The sequence below is a fragment of the Melanerpes formicivorus genome, unplaced genomic scaffold, assembly GCF_026170545.1.
Source record: "Melanerpes formicivorus ecotype bairdi unplaced genomic scaffold, bMelFor1.0.p_v2 SCAF_99, whole genome shotgun sequence".
Lineage (NCBI taxonomy): Eukaryota > Metazoa > Chordata > Aves > Piciformes > Picidae > Melanerpes > Melanerpes formicivorus.
Window position 1 is genome coordinate 1,486,107 of NW_027142451.1, and position 24,672 is coordinate 1,510,778.

Here is a 24,672-nt window from a genome sequence, read left to right on the forward strand (position 1 = left end):
CTGCTGGCAAGATCCTGTGATTTCACCACAACCCACAACTCCACCTGGAATTTTAAAAGCCACAGTGTAAACTGTGTTGTGTACACCTATGGCATCTCCAGCACAGTGGCTCAGTATAAAACTAGAGGCATGATGACTCAATATAAATACACAGGTGGTATGTGCTATATACAGGTTGCATAGTTACCAGAAATGAGGTAGCCTGTGGTGATAGCGATGTTGAGTTTCACAGTTGAAGGGTCACCCCTGTAAGCACACCAAAAGCACAGTTACAGCTTTTGTAATTTGCAAAGCAGAGACACGTATCAAACACGTCATGTCCAGCAGTCACTTCATTCTGGGCCCACCAGTGAGACATTATGAGATACAGTTAAGAAACATCCTAGTTGTGAAAATGTATTTATCTTCCCCCCAGATACAGGGTGTATACTAACGACCCCTCCCCACCCTGGGGTTAGAGACTGTCCCAAGAGCCCTGCTAGAGACTACAACTGAAATCCAGCAAGTACCCTGAGATGACTTTTCTGGAAATGGAGGATAAAAACCAACAGCCCAGGCAGTGTCTCTTAGCACTTCAACTGTCACTCTGCGTCTCCATTTTTGTTCTGCTGCCAGTGCAAAACATTGTGAAGGATGACAAAAATATCTTGCTCAGCTGGTGTTTTTCACATTCATAAGAGGATGGATGCTTATAGGGATCAACAGAGTAAGAGGAGTCACAAAAGGAATTATTTGCCAGCTCCCTGAAGCCAAGGAACCTTCACAGAGAAATGCTTCTCAGAGTAGTTTCACACCTTCTGTCCCTTTCCTTTTGGTGCCAAACATTCAGCAGGCACAGCTCTTAGTAGCACTCACACATTCAGTTCTTCTAGGATGTTGGACAAACCCAGACTTGTGAATACAGCTCAGGAAAGGAAAGAATCCACATTACAGCCAGTAGCATTGGTTCTTTCTGTCCTCCTTGCATTCCTGCTTTGGGGAGTTTGGCAAGCAGGTCTCTTTTCCTCAGCAGAAACATCATACATTTTGGGAAACTGAGTTATGCATCTGATCTGCATATGTTTTGTAAGTATGAATTGAGCTTCACAGAACAGACCCACAGATTTAGAAACTGTGGACTGCCAAGGATGCCCTCTGAAAGCCATCTGTGTTGTGATCCACAGGACACAACCTGCTCTAGGTGAACCTGCTTTGGCAGAGGGGTTGGACTAGGTGATCTCCAGAGGTCCCCTCCAAGCCCTACCATTCTGTCATTCTGTGTTACAGAATCACAGAATCACCAAGGTTGGAAGAGACCTCAAAGATCATCAAGTCCAACCTGTCACCACAGACCTCATGACTAAACCATGGCACCAAGTGCCTCGTCCAACCCCCTCTTGAACACCTCCAGGGATGGTGACTTCACCACCTCCCTGGGCAGCCCATTGCAATGGCTAACAACTCTCTCAGTGAGGAAACTGGAACATAACTGTGCTTAGAACTACCTCCAATACAAAGTCTGGTTTAGTAGAAAGCAGGACAATGCTGTGACTTAGCTCTTCTTTTTCAATCCTCTTGGAATGACACAGTGAGGAGATTTCCTATATTACCACAATCTGTTCACTACATTCCAAGGCTTTCTTAGCATCTCCTTGAGTGAGAGAGCAGAAGGGCTCACAAAATCAGAGTTCTGGCATTAGGTGAGCTGAAATATTACCAGCAGAGCCTGGAGCTCACTCCATCTCTTCAGACTGGACATAAAGGCTCTCTTAACTGCACCTTCAGACAGGAATATTTTTCTATGGCTTCAAAACCTGGTTTCATGAGCCAAGTAGGTTGTGGGCACAGTGCTTATCCTACTGCTAAGACACCCTTATGAAAAGCCTCTCTCTGTCTTGGGTTTACAGGGTGCAAGACAAGTGGTCTTCACCCCTTCCAAAAATGAGCAAAGAAAAATGCTCCACATTGGCTTGGAAAGAGCTGGAAGTTTAAATGAAAGCACTATTCACAACTACCTACAACAGGACAGAAGCATACAGAAAATTACTCAGCAATGCATATTCATTCAGCCCAACTTTCCACACTGGGCTTCTCCAAAAAGCTCACTAGGCCATCACCTTCCCAAAAACCTTCCCCAAACCAGGCCCAAAATGCCCAGGCCTTCATACCCCACCCTGCCCATTATCCCCCTGCCTCAACCCGAATGAAGCAGTCGACCTTAGTTTGGCCAAGGCCACTAAGCCAGGCTGCAAACCTCCTCCGTGGTGATAAGTGATAAGGCCCCTGAGTGTACAGGAGAGCAGAGAGGGACAGAAAAGGGCAGAACAAACAGAAAATGTCAGTTTTATAGAGATGCAGGGCTTATGGGGATGAAATAACACAGATCACACTCTCCGGTCCATCCCTGGGCTTTTCTGGTCCTCCTGGAGGTCCTCCACTCTGTGGTTCTTAAAGGCATCCACCCTTAAACCCACAACACTCTCCAGCCTTTTTTTAGGATCCCTTCAGGTACTGGAAGGCAGCTTTAAAGTCCCCTTAGATTCTTCCCTTCTCCAGGCTGAAGAACCCCAGCTCTCTCAGCCTGTCCTATCAGCTCTTGTGAAAATCACAGCTAGACACAGAGTATAGGCAGATGTGTTGTCACAACTTTAGCAGAAACCCTTCAAATACTTGCAGCCCTTCCATCATACCTTCCAGCTGGGGCAGTGGCAAAATCATAACCAAACTTTTAAGTGTTCCCAACACACTTCAGCATCTTCACATTCTTCTCCAGAGAAGATGCAAGGGACTGAGCATACAAAATTGGTTCTTTGATATTGGTAAACATGGCTTAACTGGATAGGATAGGATAGGATAGGATAGGATAGGATAGGATAGGATAGGATAGGATAGGATAGGATAGAATAGAATAGAATAGAATAGAATAGAATAGAATAGAATAGAATAGAATAGAATAGAATAGAATAGAATAGAATAGAATAGAATAGACCAGGTTGGAAGAGACCTTTGAGATCATCTCATCCAACCTATTATCCAGCACCATCTAACCAACTAAACCATGCAACCAAGCACCCTATAAAGTCTCCTCCTAGACACCTCCAGTGATGGTGACTCCACCAGCTCCCCAGGCAGCCCATTCCAATGGGCAATCACTCTCTCTGTGTAGAACTTCTTCCTAACATCCAGCCTAAAACCCCCCTGGCACAGCCTGAGACTTTGTCCTCTTGTTCTGGTGCTGGCTGCCTGGGAGATGAGACCAACCTCTGCCTGTCTATAACCTCCTTTCAGGTAGTTGTAGAGAGCAGTAAGGTCTCCTCAGAACCTCCTCTTCTCCAGACTAAGCAACTCCAGCTCCCTCAGCCTCTCCTCACAGGGCTGTGTTCCAAACCCCTCACTAACTTTGTTGCCCTTCTCTGGACACATTCCAGCAAGTCAACCTCCTTCCTAAACTGAGGGGCCCAGAACTGAACACAGGACTCAAGGTGTGGCCCAACCAGTGCAGTGTTGTGGTGGGTTAACACCTTTTTCTGAAAACAAAAGAAGAAAGCAGGGGGGAGGGCTTGCGGGTACTTTACACTCCCTGAAGGGCGTCTCCCCCTGGGAAAGCTGAGTCTGTTCCACTCCCCCCTCCCTGCCCAGCAAGGTATAAAAAGCAGGACCTCATAGCTGTTGGATCTCCTTTTTGGCTCCTGCCTCTGCTGTATGAGAGCTACTGCAGCTGCTCTCCTGATCCTCAGCCACGTGGCCGGACCTGATCCTTCTCCCTGCTGCCTCTGCGCCTCCTCAGAGAAAGACTGGTTTTGTATTATTCTTTTTCTATCCCCCTCCCATCCATTCTTGTTCCTTGCCCTTGTGAACCTTTTTTCCCTGTTATTGATATATATATATATATATATTTTGAAGAAAAAAATTATTTGCCTCTCTACTTCCAAGCTGACTCCAGATTGTTGCTTAGTGGATTTGCTCCTTACCTTTTTTTTCCCCTCCTCTCCCTGTTTGGAGGGAGGAGGTGGGGGTGAAGTGGGGAAGAGATTCTCAGCCTTTTCCCCATTTGAGCTTTTAACTCTCAGTTAAGGCTCAAACCACTACAAGTGTACAGGGGCAGAATGACCTCCCTGCTCCTGCTGGCCACACTGCTCCTGATGCAGGCCAGGATGCCCTTGGCCCTCTTGGCCACCTGGGCACACTGCAGGCTCATGTTCAGCCTACCATCAACCAGCACCCCCAGGTCCCTCTCTGCTTGGCCACTCTCCAGCCACTCTGACCCCAGCCTGTAGCTCTGCATGGGATTGCTGTGGCCAATGTGCAGAGCCCGGCACTTGGATGTGTTAAATCTCATACCGTTGGATTCTGCCCATCTGGATGAAACATGGAATGGTCTACTTGCCTTTTTTCTTGCCCTAAGAATGGTCACCTTACAACAAAACTTCTCAAGACTTTGCAAACCAACACTTCAACAATGCATAGGGCTGACCTGCCCATCTGTCACACTCCTTCAAGAAGCGTCCATGCTAGAATCTCAAAATGATCTCAATTAATAAAGAACTTGAGGCTAAAATGTTCCAGGTTTCCTGTCTGTCTCCTGGGAAGTGCAATGGCGCTTAGGAGCCTTGATGTTTGTAGTTCTGATGCAAGGGAGAGCCACGAGTGACAAGCAGGGAGTGACTGGAATAAGCAAAAGGGAAGAGCTCTCTCTTTTGTGATTGCACAGCAGGCACCTGTGGCAAATTAGTTCCACGTGAGCAGGTACAGGCAGACACAACAAACAAAAGCCCACATGACTGACTTTCTGCAGACTTCTTAACAGAATAGTATCAAATGCTAATCAAACACCAACCTTTGATCAGTGTAACAACCATAAAGCCATTGTGAAGAAAGGTCACATGAAATAGCCCACCCTCCTGTCAAGCTGCAACTTCATTCATTCATTCACATCTGCTCCCTTTCCTTATCTGATTTCTACCACCTCCACACTTTCTGATGTGTTATTCTCACCAACTCAAAAACAGTTTCTACATCACCTACGTAAGATAGGTCTGTGTTACCTACAGAAGAAAGGTAAAGCCTTTTGGGAAACCCTAGACCATCAAAAAGAAGTATACATGCATAACACTGATGCTTCTCTTCTCCCAGGCACCCAGCACCAGTCTCAAGCTGCACCAGGGGAGGTTTAGGCTGGATGTTAGGAAGAGGTTCTTCATAGAAAGAGTGATTGGTGGAGTCACCATCACTGGAGGTGTTTAGGAGAAGACTGGATGGGGTGCTTGGTGCCATGGTTTAGTTGATTAGGTGGTGTTGGGTGATAGGTTGGACTCGATGATCTTGGAAGGTCTCTTCCAACCTGTTCTATTCTATTCTATTCTATTCTACTCTACTCTACTCTATTCTTCCCTACCCTACCCTATCCTATCCTATCCCATCCTATCCTAGATAAATACTTCCATGAAATGATCCTGAAGCTATGATTCAGAACACACAGATCAGATATATTTCTACTAGACTTTAAAATACGTAGTTTTCCTTACTCTGCCATATGTAAATAAAACCACTGCTAGTGACCAACATCAGCACATTCAAACAGAAAAAACATGAGGGGACTTTAGTAGAAATACAGAAAACAAAATGCCCCCAGAGGCAGATGGATTTTATCTTTTAAGATTCCCTGGGTTTTCATAATCTAGGACACTGAGGCTGCATAAGACAGACTAAGTTTCCAGTGCAGCACACAAAAATATCTAACATGACTTGTCTCAAACATACTAAGAACAAACAGTGGTCCAATTGCTGCCTCATTGAAGCTTTTCCTGGACTTTGACCAGGGAAATTACTTAAATGTGAAGATTGAACTTATTTATCATCACTAAGAGGCTTTTATTTCTGCTATTCATGACTTCTTTTGTGCTGTTTTGAACAAGGTCTACTCAAAGCAGGATAAAAGCCTCTGTCAGATAAAGCTTACCACACCACACACTGAGAGAGCTACAATAACATGCTGCTTTTCAGCATGGTGAGCATCACTCAGGAGACATTCAGACTGTATTTGGTCCCACTAAGTATACAAGAATACAATGAAAATCAAACAAACAAAAACACCAAAACAAAACCAGCCAAGCATTTTTTCCTCCTTAATGATCACAGAATGGCTCAGGTTGGAAGGGACCTCAGGGATCATCCACTCCAACCCCTCCACCACAGGCAGGGACACCTCTCAACTAGGCTTATTGCTCAAGGCCTCATCAAATCTGGCCTTAAATACTTCCTGGAAGAAGGTGCACACAGCCTTCCCTGGGCAACCTGTTTCACAGCCTTACCACTCCCATACTGAAGAATTTTTCCCTAAGCTCCAGTTTAACCATAAGCTTCAAAGCATTCCCCCTTGTCCTGTTGCTGGACACCTTCATGAAAAGTCCCTCTCCAGCCTTCCTATAGGATCCTTCGGATTTTGGAAGGTAGCTTTAAGATTCCCCCCAGAGTCTTCTCTTCTCCAGGTTCAACACACAGAGCTCCCTTAGCCTGTCCTCATAGTAGAGGTGCTCCAGCCCTTGGTTCATCTTTGTGACCCTCCATTTAGTCTTGTTAGCAAATGAAAGCTTAATCCGATTCCAGGATTAAAACAAATTCCTACCTTAGGAATCATCATCATCAGGAAAACCACAGTAAGTGGAATGCTCAGGATTATTCATCTTATCCAAAAGTTCTGTGGCAAGATTTGGCTTTAATGGCTGGGTACCAAAGGCTGCTGTCATTCTATGGTGTAAACACAACACACATGCAAGATGTCTTACCAGAGTCGGTCAGCGTTGACAGCGTCATCGTACAACAAAATGTAGAGGCAGAACCCACCAACTACCAAGGCATGGAATGTGGACACTGTCCTGGAAAAGAGAGCACAGTCACAAGAGGTGCTGCTGTGCACGGCCTAAGGCAGGACATTTCCAAGGACACCTGCCACTCTGTCCAGAGAGCTCTGTGGAAGACAATCATCTCTTCTTTATGCTACATCGAACCCCTCTTACACTTAGAAGGAAAAACAGCCAGCAACAAGGAATCTATCAGAGTGGAACAAGAGGAAGGGGTTGTTTAATAGAAAGTAGAGTCTTCAAGTAATCAATTCCACATTTTTCTCCAGTTATTCTATATATGAATGAATCCCTAAACACCATAGCACATCCAGTTCTCTAACAGATACTGTATCAACCCATTTCCTGGACAACTGGCCCACGAGTCCTGCAGCAGCAGGCTTCTCCTTTCAGACACCAAATGAATAGATGAGCCATAATAAAACCTGCCAGGTTCAGGCTTCACAGAACTAAAAAGGCTTTACATGAAAAATCCTTTCAAGCAAAGTTTCAGAAAGGTTCTCTAGTGCACTGGAAGCAGATTCTGGTTTTCAAAGACCCAGCCTGTATGACAGAAGGTCACAGCCAAGTGTCTGAGGCGTAGCAGCCGCAGGTCCACATGAGCACACAGCTTTATACTATTCTTATCCTACACAGACTCACAATACCCACAGCTGCCTTGCCTGTACTTGGGTACTAAACACATTTTTACCCCAAAGACACCAGTCTCAAGGCTGCTTGCACCCTGTAGATAAACTCTGAATGCTAACAAGCATTTGAATAGGATTACCTATTTACAGAGGCCCCAGCAGGGTTCCTGCCCCTTTGAGTTCAGATGTATTCTTAGAAGGTAGAACAATGCAATGGGCATGGGTCCAAGGTGCGTGACCTTGCTTCTCTAGCCAGGGATGTAACACTACTATAAACTGTATCTAATACTGTGTAGCTACTGTCTGCTTTCCTGCTTTTTATGTGGGACTAAGAAGACAAAAAACCTACATATCAAAACAGCTCTATGGAATCACAGAATCATAGAATGGTCTGGATTGGAAGGGACCTCCAAAGCTCATCCAGTCCAACCCCATTTGCAGTCAGCAGAGACAGCCCCAACTAGATCACATTGCCCAGAGCCCTGTCCAGCCGCACCTTCAATAGCTCCAGGGATGGGGCCCAAGCACCTCCCTGGGCAACCTCTTCCTACGTTCCACCACCCTCATGGTGCAGAACTTGCTCCTCACATCCAATCTAAATCTGCTCTGCTCTAGTTTGAAGCCATTGCCCCTGGTCCTGTCCCTGCAGGCCTTTGCAGTCTCTCTCCATTCTTCATATAGGCCCCCTTCAGGTACTAGAAGGTTGCTATTATGTCTCCCTGGAACCTTCTCTTCTCTAGACTGAACACCCCCAGCTCCCTCAGCCTGCCCTCGTAGCAGAGCTGCTCCAACCCCCTGATCATTTTCGTGGTCCTCCTGGAACCACAGATCCTATCTGAAAGATGAGAAAAAGTTCAGTGGCATGTGATCTGAAACATCTTTGCAGCATATTCCACCACTAACGAGATGCACAGAAATGCAGAGATGCTGTTAGCTATTAGTCTTGCCCTGGTACATATTGAACAGATGCATTTGGAAGTTATTAGTATTTTAAATGTGCATAAATCCCTCTCAGGGGTCTAAACTCTTATCATGAAAAATCTGAAACAAACAAACAAACAAACCACAGCTAACTTCTTCCTTCCAGTGGAAGACTTGGCAAAGAAAGAGCAGGTTAGAATCCTCAGTCCGTTTCCAGGATTGGCATTAAGAGGTTCTGTAACTTGTCATCAAAAAGTCTTTATTCACTCCCTGTTTAAAGAGTGTGTTTTCAAAGTGCAATTTCCAGTTGCTCTTTCAATAATGTTTAAAAAAAAACAAAGAAAGAATGAAGCTTAATATAATCTGAACAGTCAGTTGTAACAAATTGGCTGAGAATATTTACTAACCATTATAAGCACAGGATGCTTTTTTTCCCCTCCTTCTCCATTCTTAACAAAGAGGCGGGGGGGGGGGGGGAGGGGAATAGTTAACAGACTTGTAATGGTAATTAACAGTTTAATTAAAATAGTCCTTAAATTAATAGTTTAATTAAAATTGCTCTTCAAATACTCTTGCAGACAGAATTAATAGTTTAATTAAAATATCTACTCTTGCAGGCTGGTTTAACAGAGGCAGGAACTTCGCTTCCTTTTCAGTGGAAAAGGGCATGTAGTACTGGTGTGGGAGAGAGACCTGGCACTGCTGACCTGTAGGAAAGGATAATGCCAAACGAAGTAAAATCTGTCCCAGGATACAGCTCATTATGTCACAGTTGCAATTTGCCTTGGGAATGGCTGCTCAGCCAAACCTTAAGTGTTTGGAACAGAAGCTACACACAGAGAGCACTTAAAGGAGAGGACATAAAAGCAAACACACACACAAAACCAGCAGATTTCCTCCTTAAGTCTGGCCTTCAAAGTTTCTCCCCAGAAGAGGGACAGAAGAAGGGAAGTAGCACAACACTCCATTTTCAGATGGAATCTAGGTCATGCAACCGAGCTCTGTACGTTTCCTTGACACTGCTGTCAAAGATTGCATCTTTTAACTCCTCATTAAACTGCAAAGAAAAAAAGTTGCATCAAGAACTTCCATATTTGTTCCTTTATTATTGACATTCATGTCACTTCTAGGGTTTTTTCAACTGCTTAATAGCAGTGCAAACGCTGATGGTAGAAGGGGTGACAGGGATTTATGCACAGCACTGAAGTCATACTACATCTGTGTCAAGTCTAGTTTTTTAACTCAGTTGGAGTGTCTGCATACTTAAAATTCCAGAAGCAGTTACTTCATTGGTTCTTCATTCTTGGGAGGTCAGAAGGAACAAACTGACAGCATGGCAAACACAGTCAGCTCAATTGCTTGATTAAAAAACCCCTCCAACCGTAACAATATATTTCCAGTGCTACAGCTCATTTCAGGCAGATGCCCTCTTCCAGACCCAGCTGAGCTGATAAAAATGCACAACCATCCTCTGTGCCAGTTTCCTTCAGGGCTGCCAACAGAACCATTTGTGTGAGCACTCACTACATCAGTTCAATATAGGGCAAAACAACAACCATCTACTTTTAAATCATTTAAGTTAACCAACTCCTTTTAGTGGGGGATGGCAACACCCTCTACCTGCACCGCTGCCTGCAGGGTACATGCAGGTCCAGCTACACTCTCTGAACACAAAAGGCACTCCCTCAGGTGCCTCTTTGTTTTGGTGAGACACTGGAGCAACGAGACAGCTTTCCAAAACACTGTGTTTGGGTAGCAGGGTTAACAAGCAACCTTTTTGTAGGAACCCAGGTACAGTTAGCCTTCACTGCCGTGTTGGTGTAACACCAACACACTGTTGATGAACCATGCTTTGCTTTTCATGCCTTTTAACTCCAGAACTGGACAGAGCACTGGACCAGGACTCATCTGTGTGCTGACATCTATCAACCCCACGAAAAATATGTGGAAAGCAGTAAAAAAGACATAGACTGGGGTGCTGTGTTGACTCAGGTAGTTAAACACTGTACTACAGAGGAGCCTAGAGCTTGCAGAGCAGCTTATTTCCAGCATGCTTGTGATGTTTTAAACAGTTCATGTGTTATTATGCAGAGCACTGCAACTTGGCATAGCACTACCAGGCTTGGAATAAGATCTCAGAAAGCCTATTATGCAATTCATGGGTCACTTGATGTGGCTTAAAGGAAGTTCCAACATGATAACAGCTTAGTTTAGTTTCACTGTCTGCATCTCTATTGCTGATTTTAACAGAGAATTGAGATCTGCATTGATAGAATGAACTGCCATCCCCACCCAGCTCTTCTGGCAGACAGGTAGCTACTCAAAGACTGAACCAATACTCAGATGGTGCCCTTAAGAACACTGCAGGTGGGCATCTGCCAAATGGAAGGGCAAGAATATTTGAGTTGCTAATGCTGCCTGGAGGAATGGAAACAACTTTGTAAGTATCCACCTGATACTGCTTTGAACAGCAGTGAGGAAGCACAGTGCTATGACCAGTGCAGTTGGAGTGCAGTGATGGCCACACACTGGATATATTTTTGCTTCACATTTGAGAAACACCTGAAGAATATTTTGAAGTTGTAATAGGCTGCTGAAGCATCAAGTTTCATAGTTTCATAGTTTCATTCAGGGTTGGAAGGGACCACAAGGATCATCTAGTTCCAACCCCCCTGCCATGGGCAGGGACACCCCACACTAGATCAGGCTGCCCAGAGCCTCATCCAGCCTGCTCTTAAACACCCCCAGGGACAGGGCCTCGACCACCTCCCTGGACAACCCATTCCAGGGCTTCACCACTCTCATGGTGAAGAACCTCCTCCTCACATCCAGCCTGAATCTCCCCACCTCCAGCTTCATTCCATTCCCCTTAGTCCTATCACTACCTGAGATCCTGAGAAGTCCTTCCCCAGCCTTCCTGTAGGCCCCCTTCAGATACTGGAAGGCCACAATTAGGTCACCTCAGAGCCTTCTCTTTATCCTGTATCAAGTGATTTCAGCTGGAGAACCTTGTGCACCACGGATACCTTTTGGAGCAGTATATTGCTAACAAAACCTCAAGGGTCATGCCATCTGCAATTACTGCCCTGTATTTCCTTTATGGCTCAGAAGAGAGGCAAGCTCCCAGGAATGACTCACAGGCTGAACAAAAGCATTCTGTCTGAGGAGCCAGGTGCAATGGAGGCAGATCCAGCCCAGGGGTGGAACTGCAGAAGCACAAATGGAGTGAGGAGGGGGTTTAGATTAGGTTTCCACCACTCCTTCCATCAGTGTGTACCCTGTGTCTGTCCCCCTCCTCCTCTTGCAGTCTCTTTCCCCACCCACCCACCCACCCACAGATGTCCCTGTACACCCCTGCCTCACTCCAGCTCTGTGCCCAAGATTCATCGAACTCCTCAGAAAACCAGAACTTCTATGGAACAGGTTTGTGGTGTAGTAGCACCAGAAGAACAGAGAGTGGTTTGCCCCCAGAAGCATGACCAGAGATACACTAGCAATTAGATCACAGAATTAACTGCAAGAGGTTTTATTTTCATTTGTGCTTGGTGGCAGGGAATTTTGTACCTCTTCCCCTGACAAGCAGTTTCACAGAGAAGCCACTTAAAATTAACCTGCTTCAGTTTGTTACCTCTCACAAGTCACTGCTCCCTTTCTCACTGCCTTTCATTGGGCACCACAGTCCAGCCAAGCATGTGATGTACCAGTGTTTGTATGCTGGGTGTTCAGGAAGGAGCCTCTTCAGTTTACATTCAAGATTTGTCCAGTGCCTACTAAAGCTGACCCTCTAATCTTTACAGGTGTTTAACTAATAACCTCTTCTACAGGCTTAAATACACACAAACAAGTTGTTCAGATGTTAACAGTTTCAGGTAGATCATTAACTGCAGTTTGTTTTGAACACTCTACCTTGAGTTCCATTCAATCTTCCTTTTTTGGCTGAGGTTGTTAAAACCAGGTGTTATTCGTGCTGACACCCAAGAGCTAACAACATGGAACAGGAGCTGAAACACTGTAAAGCTGGCAACAGTAATACCAATAGTCAGGGTGCTGAAGGAAGCCATTGTTCTTCAGCCTGTGAAGAGAAGCAGAAGAGAATTTCAGTCCATTCTCCACTTAACCACAGAAGCAGCCAGAGAAAGGGGTTTTGGCAGTTATCAACAGAAATATTCACCCCAAGTTTCATCCCCTTCAACATTTCCACTTCAGCGTTAATGAGACAGAAGTATCCCAAAGCTTTTGTAAGTTGTTTGGGAGTTTATCAGCATTTGTTGCCTGAACTCAGGGGCACTGGACCTACACAGAAGGGGTAGGGAGGACCCCTGACCAGTGCAACCACCAGTTCAGAAACTTCCACACCTGTCCTGCTTCACCAACCTGATCTCCTTCTACTACTAGGTGACTGCCTGGTGGATGTGGGACAGGCTGTGGATGTGGTCTACCTGGAATTCAGCAAGGCCTTTGATACCAACCCCCACAACAAACTGCTGGCCAAGCTGTCAGCCCCTGGCTAGGACAGCAGCACTCTGAGCTTGGTTAGGAACTGCCTGGAAGGCTGAGCCCAGAGAGTGGTGGTGAATGGTGCCACAGCCAGCTGGCAGCCAGGCACCGGTGGTGTCCCCCAGGGATCAGTGCTGGGCCCCATCCTGTTCAATATCTTTATTGATGATCTGGATGAGGGGACTGAGACAGTCATCAGTAAGTTTCCTGATGACACCAAGCTAGGGGCAGGGGTTGATCTGTTAGAGGGTAGGAGAGATCTGCAGAGGGACCTTGACAGGCTGGAGAGATGGGCAGAGTCCAAGGGCATCAGATTTAACATATCCAAGTGCCAGGTTCTACACCTTGGCCACAGCAACCCCATGCAGTACTATAGGCTGGGGTCAGAGTGGCTGGAGAGCAGCCAGGCAGAAAGGGACCTGGGGCTACTGGTTGACAGCAGGGTGAACATGAGCCAGCAGTGTGTCCAGGTGGCCAAGAAGGCCAATGGCATCCTGGCCTGTATCAGGAACAGTGTGGCCAGCAGGAGCAGGGAGGTCATTCTGCCCTGTACTCAGCACTGGTTAGGCCACACCTTGAGTCCTGCGTCCAGTTCTGGGCCCCTCAGTTTAGGAAGGAGGTTGACTTGCTGGAGTGTGTCCAGAGAAGGGCAACAAAGCTGGGGAGGGGTCTGGAGCACAGCCCTGTGAGGAGAGGCTGAGGGAGCTGGGGTTGCTTAGCCTGGAGAAGAGGAGGCTCAGGGGAGACTCTCTTGCTCTCCACAACTACCTGAAGGGAGGTTGTAGCCAGGAGGGAGTTGGTCTCTTCTCTCAAGCAACCAGCACCAGAACAAGAGGACACAGTCTCAAGCTGTGCCAGGGGAGGTTTAGGCTGGATGTTAGGAAGAAGTTCTACACAGAGAGAGTCATTCGTCATTGGAATGTGCTGCCCAGGGAGGTGGTGGAGTCACCATCACTGGAGGTGTTTAGGAAGAGACTGGATGGGGTGCTTGGTGCCATGGTTTAGTTGATTAGATGGTGCTGGAGGATAGGTTGGACTCTATGATCTCAAAGGTCTCTTCCAACCTGGTTAACCCTATTCTATTCTAAGAAACCACGAATTACAACTCATCTTGTTCCCATCAGCCTGACTTCACAAAGCAACAACACCAGAGAAGTGTAGTGAGAGATCTCCAGGTCAGCCTCCCTGCAGCTTTGTTTGGATACTTCACAGAAACAGGAGCTCTCCATTTGCACTTAGCTGACATTTGAGGGTTTCTCTCTGGGATAGCACTTCCGAGATTGCACCTGAACTCTTCCCTTCTTCACGTGAACAGCTAAACTGTGCACAGTTTCAGAGTACACTGAAAATCTTCATACTGGGCTGAGGCCAATGGGATGAGATTTAACAAGGCCAAGTGCAGGCTCCTACACTTTGGCCACAATAACCCCATGCAGGCTACACACCGGGGGGTGAGTAGCCTGGCAGAGAGGGACCTGGCAGTGCTGGGTGACAACAGCAGAGCATGAGCCAGCAGTGTGCCCAGGAATCAGGGAAGGCCAATGGTACCCTGGCCTGGATCAGGAACAGTGTGGCCAGCAGCATTAGGGATGGAATTCTGCCCTGTGCTCAGCACTGGTGAGGCATCACCTCAAGCACCGTCTGCAGCTCTGGGCCCTCACTGCAAGAAAGATCTTGAGGTGCTGCAGCAGGTCCAATGAGAGTGACCAGGCTGGGGAAGGGACTGGAGGGAAAGTCTGATCAGGAGAGGCTGAGGGAACTGGGGGTGTTCAGCCTGGAGAAGAGGAGACTCAGGGGGACCTTATCACACTCTGCAACTACCTGAAGGGAAGCTGTAGTCAGGTGGGGGGCAGGCTCTGCTCCCAGGCACTTTGTGACAAGACCAGAGGGCATGGCCTGAAGCTGTGCCAGGAGAGGGTTAGCTTGGATGTTAGGAAGCAATTCCTGATGGAAAGGGGCACCAGACACTGGAATGCACTGCTCAGGGAGTGGTGGAGTCACTGTCCCTGGAGGTGTTTAAGGCAAGGCTGGATGTGGCACTCAGTGCCATGGTCTGGTCAATGTAGTGGGGCTGGGTCATAGGCTAGACTTGATGATCTCAGAGGCCTGTTCCAGCCTCAGGAATTCTGTGATGCTGTATCAGCCAGATGTATTCCCACACTTTCCAACAGCACAGGCTGAAAAGCAAGCATCAGTATAGGCACCACTTCAGCTCAGGATGAAATCCTGTCTTGGTAGCAGCCAGCTGGGAGAACAGCCATAGCACATGAATTGCAACAGAGAAACCTGGACCCTATCAGCACCTTTGTTCATTCTCTTCCTCTCCTTTTCCTTGTATTACTAATGCATGTTTGAACAAGTGTTGCTTTTATTCTCAGTTTCCCTGTGCATACAGAGCACAGACTACATTTGGGCATCTGTGATCACCAGAGCTAATGCACTTTTCAGATGCTAGGTGTTCAGCTCTTTCATGAGGTCTAAATAAGTACCTAAATAATTCCAAACACAAATGTCAGTCTCTGAAATGTTTCAGTCATTTCTCCCAAGTCACCAGCATTCTTCCCAGAAGCCACAACCTTCTGAAATACATCTCTGGCTTAATGGTGTCATCAAATGTTCCAAGACTGGCAAAGGTTGCAAACTCATAAAAAGTCAATTTCTATTAAGCTGAACAAAAAAAAGGAGGGGAAAAAGCCAAACATCTTCATTTAAAATATTTAAGTAAATATTTAATAGGAGCTTCCATTCCTGCTGTTACTTGTGTTAGTTTTCATGAAGAAAATATCTCCAAATAATATGAAGATTTAGGGCTGGCACAATTTGATGTTTCTACAACACATTGCTGTTGCTAATGGTCAGCAGAACCTGATGCAATCACGATACACTCAAGTCCACCTCTAGTTCCCCTGCATTAGAGCCAGGGAACAAGAGGTAGCTTTTGAAGTAATATCTGCACTGGAGACTGACAGAAACTTGAATTTTGGGGCGGAGGGGGGTGGGTGATTGGGGGAAAGTCCACCAGTTAACAGCTTTGTAAAAAATTAAGTATAATATTCTCCCTTGGTGGCACAAACACTGAGTGTACTTAAGCACAGCTGGCACTTAAACTAAGCATTTTAACAAAAAGGTGGATTATTTATAGACCAGGAGAAAAATAATGCTTCTGTCCTCAAAGACTCAGAAGCAGAAGGTTCGGGAACAACACATTTACTTTCCCTCCTTTTCTTTTTTCTCCAAAATGGAAGATTAAAACAAGGAAGTGGATTACCTGAAAAGCTCCTCTGAGTAGTAGTCACAGAGCAAGCCACAGCTATCCAAGCAGAACGCAGACGCGCCGAGTCAAACCTGCGTCTTCGTCATATGCATTTCAGGTGTTTCCTTCAGACCAGCTTTAATCCTGTCCTAGGTACTCTACAGTTGTTAGAAGGTATTCAGTGTGCTCTTTAGACCTGTCTTCCTGCTCAGCTTAAGCAAAAAGGAATCCCACAGCTTGCATGCTCTGGGACAGCTATGCAACACTGACCAAAGGGCGGCAAGAGGCAGTGATCAGAAGGCTCGGCTCCTGAGCACGGTTTTACTCCAGACCTGCTCTAGCTCAGCAGTGCATCAGCTTTGCTTACTCTTTAAATGTTAAGTTTGTTTGGAGGTGACCCTGCTAACTGCAAGGAGGCTGAATAAGATGACTTTTGAAGGTCCCTTCCAACCCAATGCAATCTGCTCATCTTTGAAAATGAAAACTTCCTGTCTACTCATTATTGTCGCTCAAGTACATTTCACACTGTGCTCCACCTACTTCTCCACTGATAGCAAATCTCATGCCCCTTTTTTCCCCCAGTTGAAAGTTCTAGAGAGAATTAATGTTAAGCTTCCTTTTCTAAACCTTTTCCAACTGAAGGAATAAAACAATCAATTCCATTCCCTATTTTCCAGTTTAAACTCACTGATAAGCATTGTACAGTGTCCATTCCAGATTCTACTCCTGGGCCAAAAACTTCATTATTACATCATCTCATCTGTAGTTCACAAGTCTTCATTTGGACCACATAAAATAACATAAAATATATACCCCAGTTGGCTTAACTCCTAAGTGAAAGAAGCCAAAATGCACATTGAAGATGACTCTCTTCAGCAAAAGAGCAAAACCACTCAACATCAATCACACCTACTTAATCCTTTTGACTAAAAATACAGCAATGCTCATGATGCTGCCAATTTTATTCATCTGCAGTAACTACACTAGTGCCTCTGAGCTGCACAGACATAATCTCTTGGACAGGAGGATGCAGGTTCTGGTTTGTTTCCTTAGTACCAGAAGATTTTATTAAGTACCATTTTGGCATGGGACAGGCGCTCATACTAGCATAGGAGGTTATGGAAATTACAGAACAACAGAATTGTTAGGGTTGGAAGGGACCTCAAGGATCATCCAGTTCCAGCTCCCCTGCCATGGGCAGGGACACCTCACACTACAGCAGGTTGCTCACAGCCACATCCAGCCTGGCCTTCAAAACCTCCAGGGATGAGGCTTCCACCACCTCCCTGGGCAACCTGTGCCAGTGTCTCACCACCCTCATGGGGAAGAACTTCTTCCTAATGTCTAATTTACCTTTCCCCTCCTCTAGCTTGGATCCCTTCCCCCCAGTCCTGTCACTACCTGACACCCTAAAAAGTACCTCCCAACTTTCTTGTAGCCCCCTTCAGATATTGGAAGGCCATAATAAGGTCTCCTCAGAGCCTTCTCTTCTCCAGACTGAACAGCCCCAAAACTCTCAGCCTGTCCTCATCAGAGAGCTCCAAATAAAAAACCTCCTACCCTTTACAAGAAATGCATTAGAAAAAGCTCAGATTTGTTCCAAGGAGCCTGTACAGGGAATTAGTTTTCAGAAGTTCTTTTCACGGGAAGCATGAAAAGCATTAGGTACCTTTACCTGTTAGAAATTACAGCAGCAATTACAGACCCATGATGCCCACAAAGGAGAAAGGTGTGATGGTAGCAGAGGAAACTAGCAACCCAACCTCTGTGGCTGGCCTCACAGAGAGCCTGGCAAGACTGCTTTCAGAAGGTGATTTCATATATACCTATCAAGGTGCTGGTTTAAGTACAGCTAAGTACCAAGTCTAGGAATAATTTCATGTTTTACTTGAGCAAATTAAGAGTGCTGGTAGAGGACCAGGTGTGAATGTGAGAAGAACAATGGTCAGGTAATTTTCTTTTCTCTCTCTCTACATTCTTTCCAACCATCTCCTGTTTAACAGGAAAATGAGTTGTTATTTGCCAGATTTTCTTTTTATTTAAAACAAAAATATCTCAGGCTGTTAAACCAAAGTTTATCACACACAGTAACAGAACAGAGTAAGCTTCTCATTGTGTAGAATTACTTTGCCCTGAGGACAATGGCCAGAGCTAGCAAGTCAAAGGTGGCTTCAGCTACATTGGGGTTTTTCTGCCCCAGAATCTTCTAACAGCTGCCTAGCAAGATCTGATCAAGATACAGAACTTCCTGGGTTATATATGAGTGTCTAATTTATGACCCAAACTTCATAGTTATTGATCACCATTCAGTCAGTTTATAGGGGTTTTGAGCTAGAGGAATCAGAGAATTGTTAGGGTTGGAAGGGACCTCAAGGATCATCCAGTTCCAACTCCCCCTGCCATGTGCAAGGACACCTCACACTACATCAGGTTGCTCAGGGCCATATCCAGCCTGCCCTTCAAAACCTCCAGGGATGGGGCTGCCACCACCTCCCTGGGCAACCTGTGCCAGTGTCTCACCACCCTCATGGGGAAAAAAAGGTCTTCCTAACATCCAATCTCAATCTACCCATTTCTAGTTTTGCTCTATCCCCCCGAGTCCTACCACTACCTAACACCCTAAAAAGTCCCTCTCCAAAGGAAGGGAGGCTGGGTGCACAGAGATGCTCAGTGTAACCATTTTTTAATGCAGGAAGAAAGTACTCTGTCTAGGTTGGTTCTTGGCCATGAGTATTTTAGCAGTGGTCTTTTCCTAGCTTACCCAAAATTACTACCTTCACCATTCAGTTGTAACTTCACTCTTGCAGCTTTTTAGTAAATAAGTATCAGCAACACTTGAAACTGGACATTTTCAACAAGGTATTGCTTACACGTGTCTAGGGCAGTTATCAAATTGCTCTACTGACCCCAGTTAATTGTGAAAAAGCTGGCAACAGCTTCTCAGTCACACTCAGGGAGGAGGACACAGCATTTCCATCTGCTATCAACATGCTGTGGGATTCTGGCAGCTCTGTTTCCACTCAAATTTAAAAGGAATAATCTCCCAAGATATTAAAATTCAACATTCAATCACTTCCAACATGAAACCATTATAAACTTGACAGGAATGTCAGCACTTACTGGAAGAGGACAAGGAGTAGAAGAGTTACTAAGTGTTGTACCACCAATGGCATTCAGCATTTATGTTGTCATTTCACTGTTTCCATGTCAATTTTTCATGTCATAAAACCAAGAATTGCAACTGTCACAAGATACATGCCACAAGCTAGAGTAAGGTGGTGCAGAGGAAGGAGGCCTGCAGCTCCTACTTTCTTCAAGGGTTGATTTAAAGATGAGCAGGATCAATTTCCAAACCAGATTACATCCTAAAGCTGTTAGTGATACCAGAGAACATCCATTCATCCCTATGCTCTCTCCTGACCAGTTTAAAACTGAAAGCCAAATCCAATCGTGAAACCTGCCACGCTGATGTGCAGAGCAGCATGAGACTAGTGACTGTCAGTAGGTTTTATAATAAGCCTAGTAATAAAACATCTGCAGTGCTTGAGTTTTGCTGAGCGTTTGGTTCTGAATGGTAGTTTCTCTCGCTCCAGTGAGATCAGACACACTGCGTTTGGTATCCAACTTACCTCAGGAAGCAGCAGTAAGGACAAACACAACAGAATTCAAGCTTCTCACAGCTTCAGCTATTCCCTTTGCTATGCAAGGCTGTCCACACCCCAAACTCCACTTTGCTTGCTGCTCTCACACCAGCAAAGCAGTTAGCAGCTTTGGGTAAGCAGGGTGAGCCGTGCGCTGCGCTACCATTTACCTGCATCCATTTCCTCAAAACCTGCAAGAAGTTTGCAGTCATAAAGCAACAGGGAGAGGGAAACACCTCCAACTCGGAGACGGTTCCGAGCCGCAGGGGCACCGAGGGACCCTGCCAGGCTAAGTCCCGTGCGGCGCGGCGCTCCCCCCGCGCCGGGCATTACCTAGCTTCCCCCGGCAGCCGAGTGCCCGGCGTTCACGCCGTGCCCGCCCACGGCAGCAGCCCCGCTGGCAGGCAGGCAGGCAGCAGCCACACACCCCCGCTGCGCTCGCTCTGGCCGTGGCTATCCGCTGCGAGGGCAGTGGCAGGACGACAGCCGCTGTACTTTGCGCTGTTCGAGGTGGCAGCACAGCCGCCTGCGGCCCTCGGCCCCCGGGGGCGGCGCCGCGCAGGGGGCGGCCCGCAGCGGAGGGAGAGAGGGAGGAAAGGGGCCGCTCCGCACAGCCCCGTGGGGCTGGGGGAAGGACCGGCACCGCCCCCACCCTGATACTTCTAGCCCCCCCAGCGCCCGACCGGACCCACAGCGCTCTGCCCTTCCCTCCCTCCCGCCCCCCGCCGCACCTGGGAGCGGGACTACTGGAGCTGCGCCTCGGCCATGCCTTCCCGCGGCAGCGCGGACGGGACAGCCCTTGCCAAGCGCAAGATGCTCCGCCGGTAGCGTCGGGAGCTCCGGCTGCGGCGCTCGGGTTACAGCAGGCGTAGCCTTAAAGGAGCCGCCGCCACCTGCCGCTGGGCTCCGCTCGCCGCCTGTGAGAGGAAGCTTCCCCCGGCCCCGCCTGCTCGCCCGCCCCGCGCCGCTGGCCGCCGCCCTTCGTCTCCACCGCAGCCTTGGTTGTCCCTCACCCCGCGGGCTCCGGCGGCTGGGTCTGGGGTGCGGACGTCTGCCGCGCCGCACGGAGCGGCGGAGGCCGTGGAGCCGCGGGCTGGGCAAACGGCCGCGCCGCAGCGGTGCTCACCAAACGAAATCGGTTTTCCGGGACCGTCCTTACGCTCGCCACCAGCGAGGCTCCGAACAGAAGCCACCTCCTGTGCGGGCAGCGCAGCGTGGCGAGGAGGGAATCCACGCCCGGTCAAGCGTTCCGCCGCCCCCCGCCCCCCCCGGTATCGCAGCTGCCATCGCGAACCCCGGAGCTTGCTCTCCGCCTCTGCCACGTTGCCAGAGTCGGTGCATGTGTAGCACGATGAACTCACAGGCCCCCAGATTCTGCTGAATGTGCATGGCTGAGAACGGGGCTTATGTGTTGGAAGGAGCAGAAATTACCACTGGGTACAGCATCTCACGGGCCAGCCCCACTGTAGTCACCGTGCCTTGCATTTACACAGCCCCATTGTCTAAAACGCCACCAGAAAAATGCTGATGGTGCTGTTTGTGCCCTAGCAATCCGTTTATGCTCTCCTTGCTAGAACTGTACAGCACAGGATCACAGCTAACACAGTCATCATGGAGAACAGGTATTGCTGATACAGGCTATTTATTTTTTTAATGAAATGCCGTTATTTTTGTCACATTGTTTCTCATTTCACGTTTTGAACTGCTGTATAATACTGAAAAAATCAAAGAGAAGCAAAATTATGTTGACAAAAGTAAAGGGACTTAGGTTTTTGCCAACTCAAAAGCATAATGGTCACAGCTCTGTTCCACTTGCCAGACTTCTACTATCATACACATCCTAACCTACCTCAAATTGCCATTTCCTCTAAGGGCTATTGATCTTTCAGATTATTGATCTTTCAGATCAATAATTTAAAACTTCTCCTCTCTCAAACACGATGATGTCGAAGGCATCCATCCATACTTCACACTACATCAAGCTTTGGCTGACAAGGAAATCATCTACCCCAGCTATGCATGCTAATCTGCCCTGCAGGATGTCGCCCATGGCAGGAATGCCAGGGCTTAAGATGGAACAGAAACTGATGTTGGTTTGCCTCAACGTGCCAACCTGTAACAGGCAGAAACTAGGGTGCTGATTAATGAGGCATTGAGCCATTCCTGCTGCAGAAAGGGTAACCTGTAGGTGGTGGGCAGGACTAGCATCTCTGACTGCTTTGAGCCACCTTGCCCTAATCCATTGCTGAATATCAATTGGCTGCCAGACAAGTGTATGTGCAAACATCAGAACTACTCTAGCTTGATTTCCAATGGTCTTGACCAGCTTTTTAACTGACTTTTGTTAACAGTACTCCACAAGGCATCCTCTGCTGAGCACAGGAGACCTCATTCCCAAACTTCTTCCATCCCAGAAACAGATGGGCTGAGACAGCAATATCATATTCTTAGTGAAAACCTCATGCTTTACTCTGATGTCAAAGCATTTTATCCCTCATAGAAAGGAAGAGTTTAACCTGTTTTCTGTTACGTCTACAGTTTTTTGTGAGACAGAAGAGCCACTAAAACCTAATAACTGCATGGTAGGATCATAAATCACATTTGAGGTGACATAAACAATAAAAATTCCAAGATCATTTTTTCAGTGATTTGCTTTCTAGAGAGCTGCCCTCACTTTTTGCTTGATCCCACATCACTGGCTGACAAGTTTTTTTATACACACTCCTTGCCTTCCTAAGCTGTAACAACTGTGGCAGCAGTCATCTGTACGGAGGAGCAGGGGACCTTGGGGGTGACAGATGATATGTGGTGTCAGTAAAGGCAGGAATGTTGTCCTCAGACCTGTGGACACGGGCAACAGCTCTTTCCGTTCATGGCTAAGACCCAGAGGCTCTGAGCAGCCAGTGGTGGCTGATTTAGCTGCCGTGTTTTTGAATGTCTCCCAACTGCCTGAGGTCACAATCGTCCTAGCAGAACACAATGAAAGTAGGTAGATTTTTAATAGGCCAGCCTGTGGCCTGGAGTCTCCATTGGAAGAGTGTGGCAATGCCTAGCTGCGGGGTAAAGCAGACGGCTGGGAGTGATAACATCTCCAAATGAAGAGATAATGCTGCCAGAGACCACCTAGCCAAACTGTAAGCCTCAAATTAACCTATCACCACCATGCACTTACAAGTTAGGAAGCATCCAGAAGGCAAACCAGACTCTCCTCAAACCTCTCTATCAGGCCTGCCATGCCTAAAACCACCACACCTGCATAGCACACAGCCTCCCAAAGAATTCCTTTGGCCCCATGTGCTGCGTGGGTGAAAGAAACAAGTCCGACCTGCCTCACTGCTCCCTCCTGGGCCTGTGCTTGGCACGTTGGCAGGCGCATGGCACTTCATGACCAGAGGCAATACCATCTTTCAACAGCCCAACCACACGTGCTAGGCTGAACGCTGCACTGGCTGCAAAGCAGAGAATGGTGAGGGACTGTGTTCCCGGGTGGCAACTGCTCTCCATCTGAGCATACAGCAGGAGAAGTTTCAGATTTTTATAAAGATAATTTGCAGATAAAAGAGAAATGGAGTGTATGAAGGTGTTGCAGTAAAAGGGAGGATGTGCTTAGGTGTGGCTACCATAAGTCCAGGTTGCCTCTTTTCCAACCATAAATGTTCTCCAGGAAGATGCTGAGAACAGCCTGTATATCTGGGATTGGTGGTGTCTAGTAATCTCATTAGTCTGGACATTGATGCATATAAGCAGCCCTACATTGGATGTCCCATGTCCAGCAATCCCAAGGAGATGCTCACAGCAAACACACCAGGCCTGTATGGCATGTGCAAAGCGATTCCAACAAAACCAAGAGCCTCCCACTCCTCCAATGTTACACAAACTTACCACACAATTACTGTGATCATTTGCTGTAATTCCTTAAAGTCTGAGGCATACAATGATACAACTCACAAAACTTGATGGGGTGCTTGGTGCCATGGGTTAGCTGTTTGGGTGGGTTGGATTGGTTGATGGGTTGGACATGATGATCTTGAAGGTCTCATCCAACCTGGTTTGGTTTATTCTAATAAAGGTTTATTCTAATAAACCTATTTCTGCCTCAGAAATACAGTAGTCAAAGCGAGAGAGAAACAGTCACCAGAGTAGTATCACAGCCAGTGATACTAGGCAGGGACCACAGCCTGGCTTTCACAACCAGGAATACCTCTTCTTCGCTCCCTTGTGATTGCAGCCTTCATTTCCCAAAAGCTGTGGACTACTGCCACCACTAAATCAGCAACAAATGCAACTTCCAGAGAGGGGCAAGGAGGCTGGGGAGAGGCTTTGAGCACAAACCTTATGAGGAGAGGCTGAGGGAGCTGGGATTGTTTAGCCTGGAGAAGAGGAGGCTCAGGGGTGACCTCATTGCTGTCTACAACTTCCTTAAAGGGGGGTTGTAGCCAGGAGGGAATTGGTCTCTTCTCTCAGGCAACCAGCACCAGAACAAGAAGACACAGTCTCAAGCTGCACCAGGGGAAGTTTAGACTCGAGGTGAGGAGAAAGTTCTTCCCAGAGAGAGTCATTTGCCATTGGAATGTGCTGCCCAGGGAGGTGGTGGAGTCACCATCCCTGGAGGTGTTCAAGAGGGGATTGGATGTGGCACTTGGTGCCATGGTCTAGTCATGAGGTCTGTGGTGACAAGTTGAACTTGATGATCTTTGAGGTCTCTTCCAACCTTGGTGATTCTGTGATACTGTGATACTGTAACTTCTAAACCCAGACTGCAGCAGGGAAGGCAGCACAGGCAAGAGGCTTGCTAAGATAAGGTGTAGAACAGAGATTTATGAACAGAGGGTGAAAAATAAAACTATATTCCATGTGAAGAGAAGAGCACATGTCTGAAACACAACAGGGAA

The 24,672-nt window shown here is 47.1% G+C and overlaps 1 protein-coding gene across 6 annotated transcripts in view; it reads right to left on the reverse strand.

Annotated features, from left to right (window-relative positions):
• TLCD4 (TLC domain containing 4) overlaps positions 1–20,605 on the reverse strand; it is a 38,391-nt gene extending 17,786 nt beyond the window's left edge. The window contains exons 1-5 of one of the 6 annotated variants that reach the window (XM_068166281.1): positions 20,512–20,587; positions 19,769–19,971; positions 12,296–12,461; positions 6,765–6,854; positions 188–246 (exon numbers count right to left, since the gene is read on the reverse strand). In XM_068166281.1, the coding sequence (XP_068022382.1) occupies positions 188–246; positions 6,765–6,854; positions 12,296–12,450 (304 nt within the window). In that variant the 5' untranslated portion in view covers positions 12,451–12,461; positions 19,769–19,971; positions 20,512–20,587. Of the gene's footprint in view, positions 1–187; positions 247–6,764; positions 6,855–12,295; positions 12,462–16,154; positions 18,545–19,768; positions 20,031–20,113; positions 20,324–20,511 lie in introns of those variants that run through there. The other 5 variants (XM_068166283.1, XM_068166282.1, XM_068166280.1 and 2 more) reach the window with 5 other exon arrangements.
• Between the last annotated feature and the right edge of the window lie 4,067 nt (positions 20,606–24,672).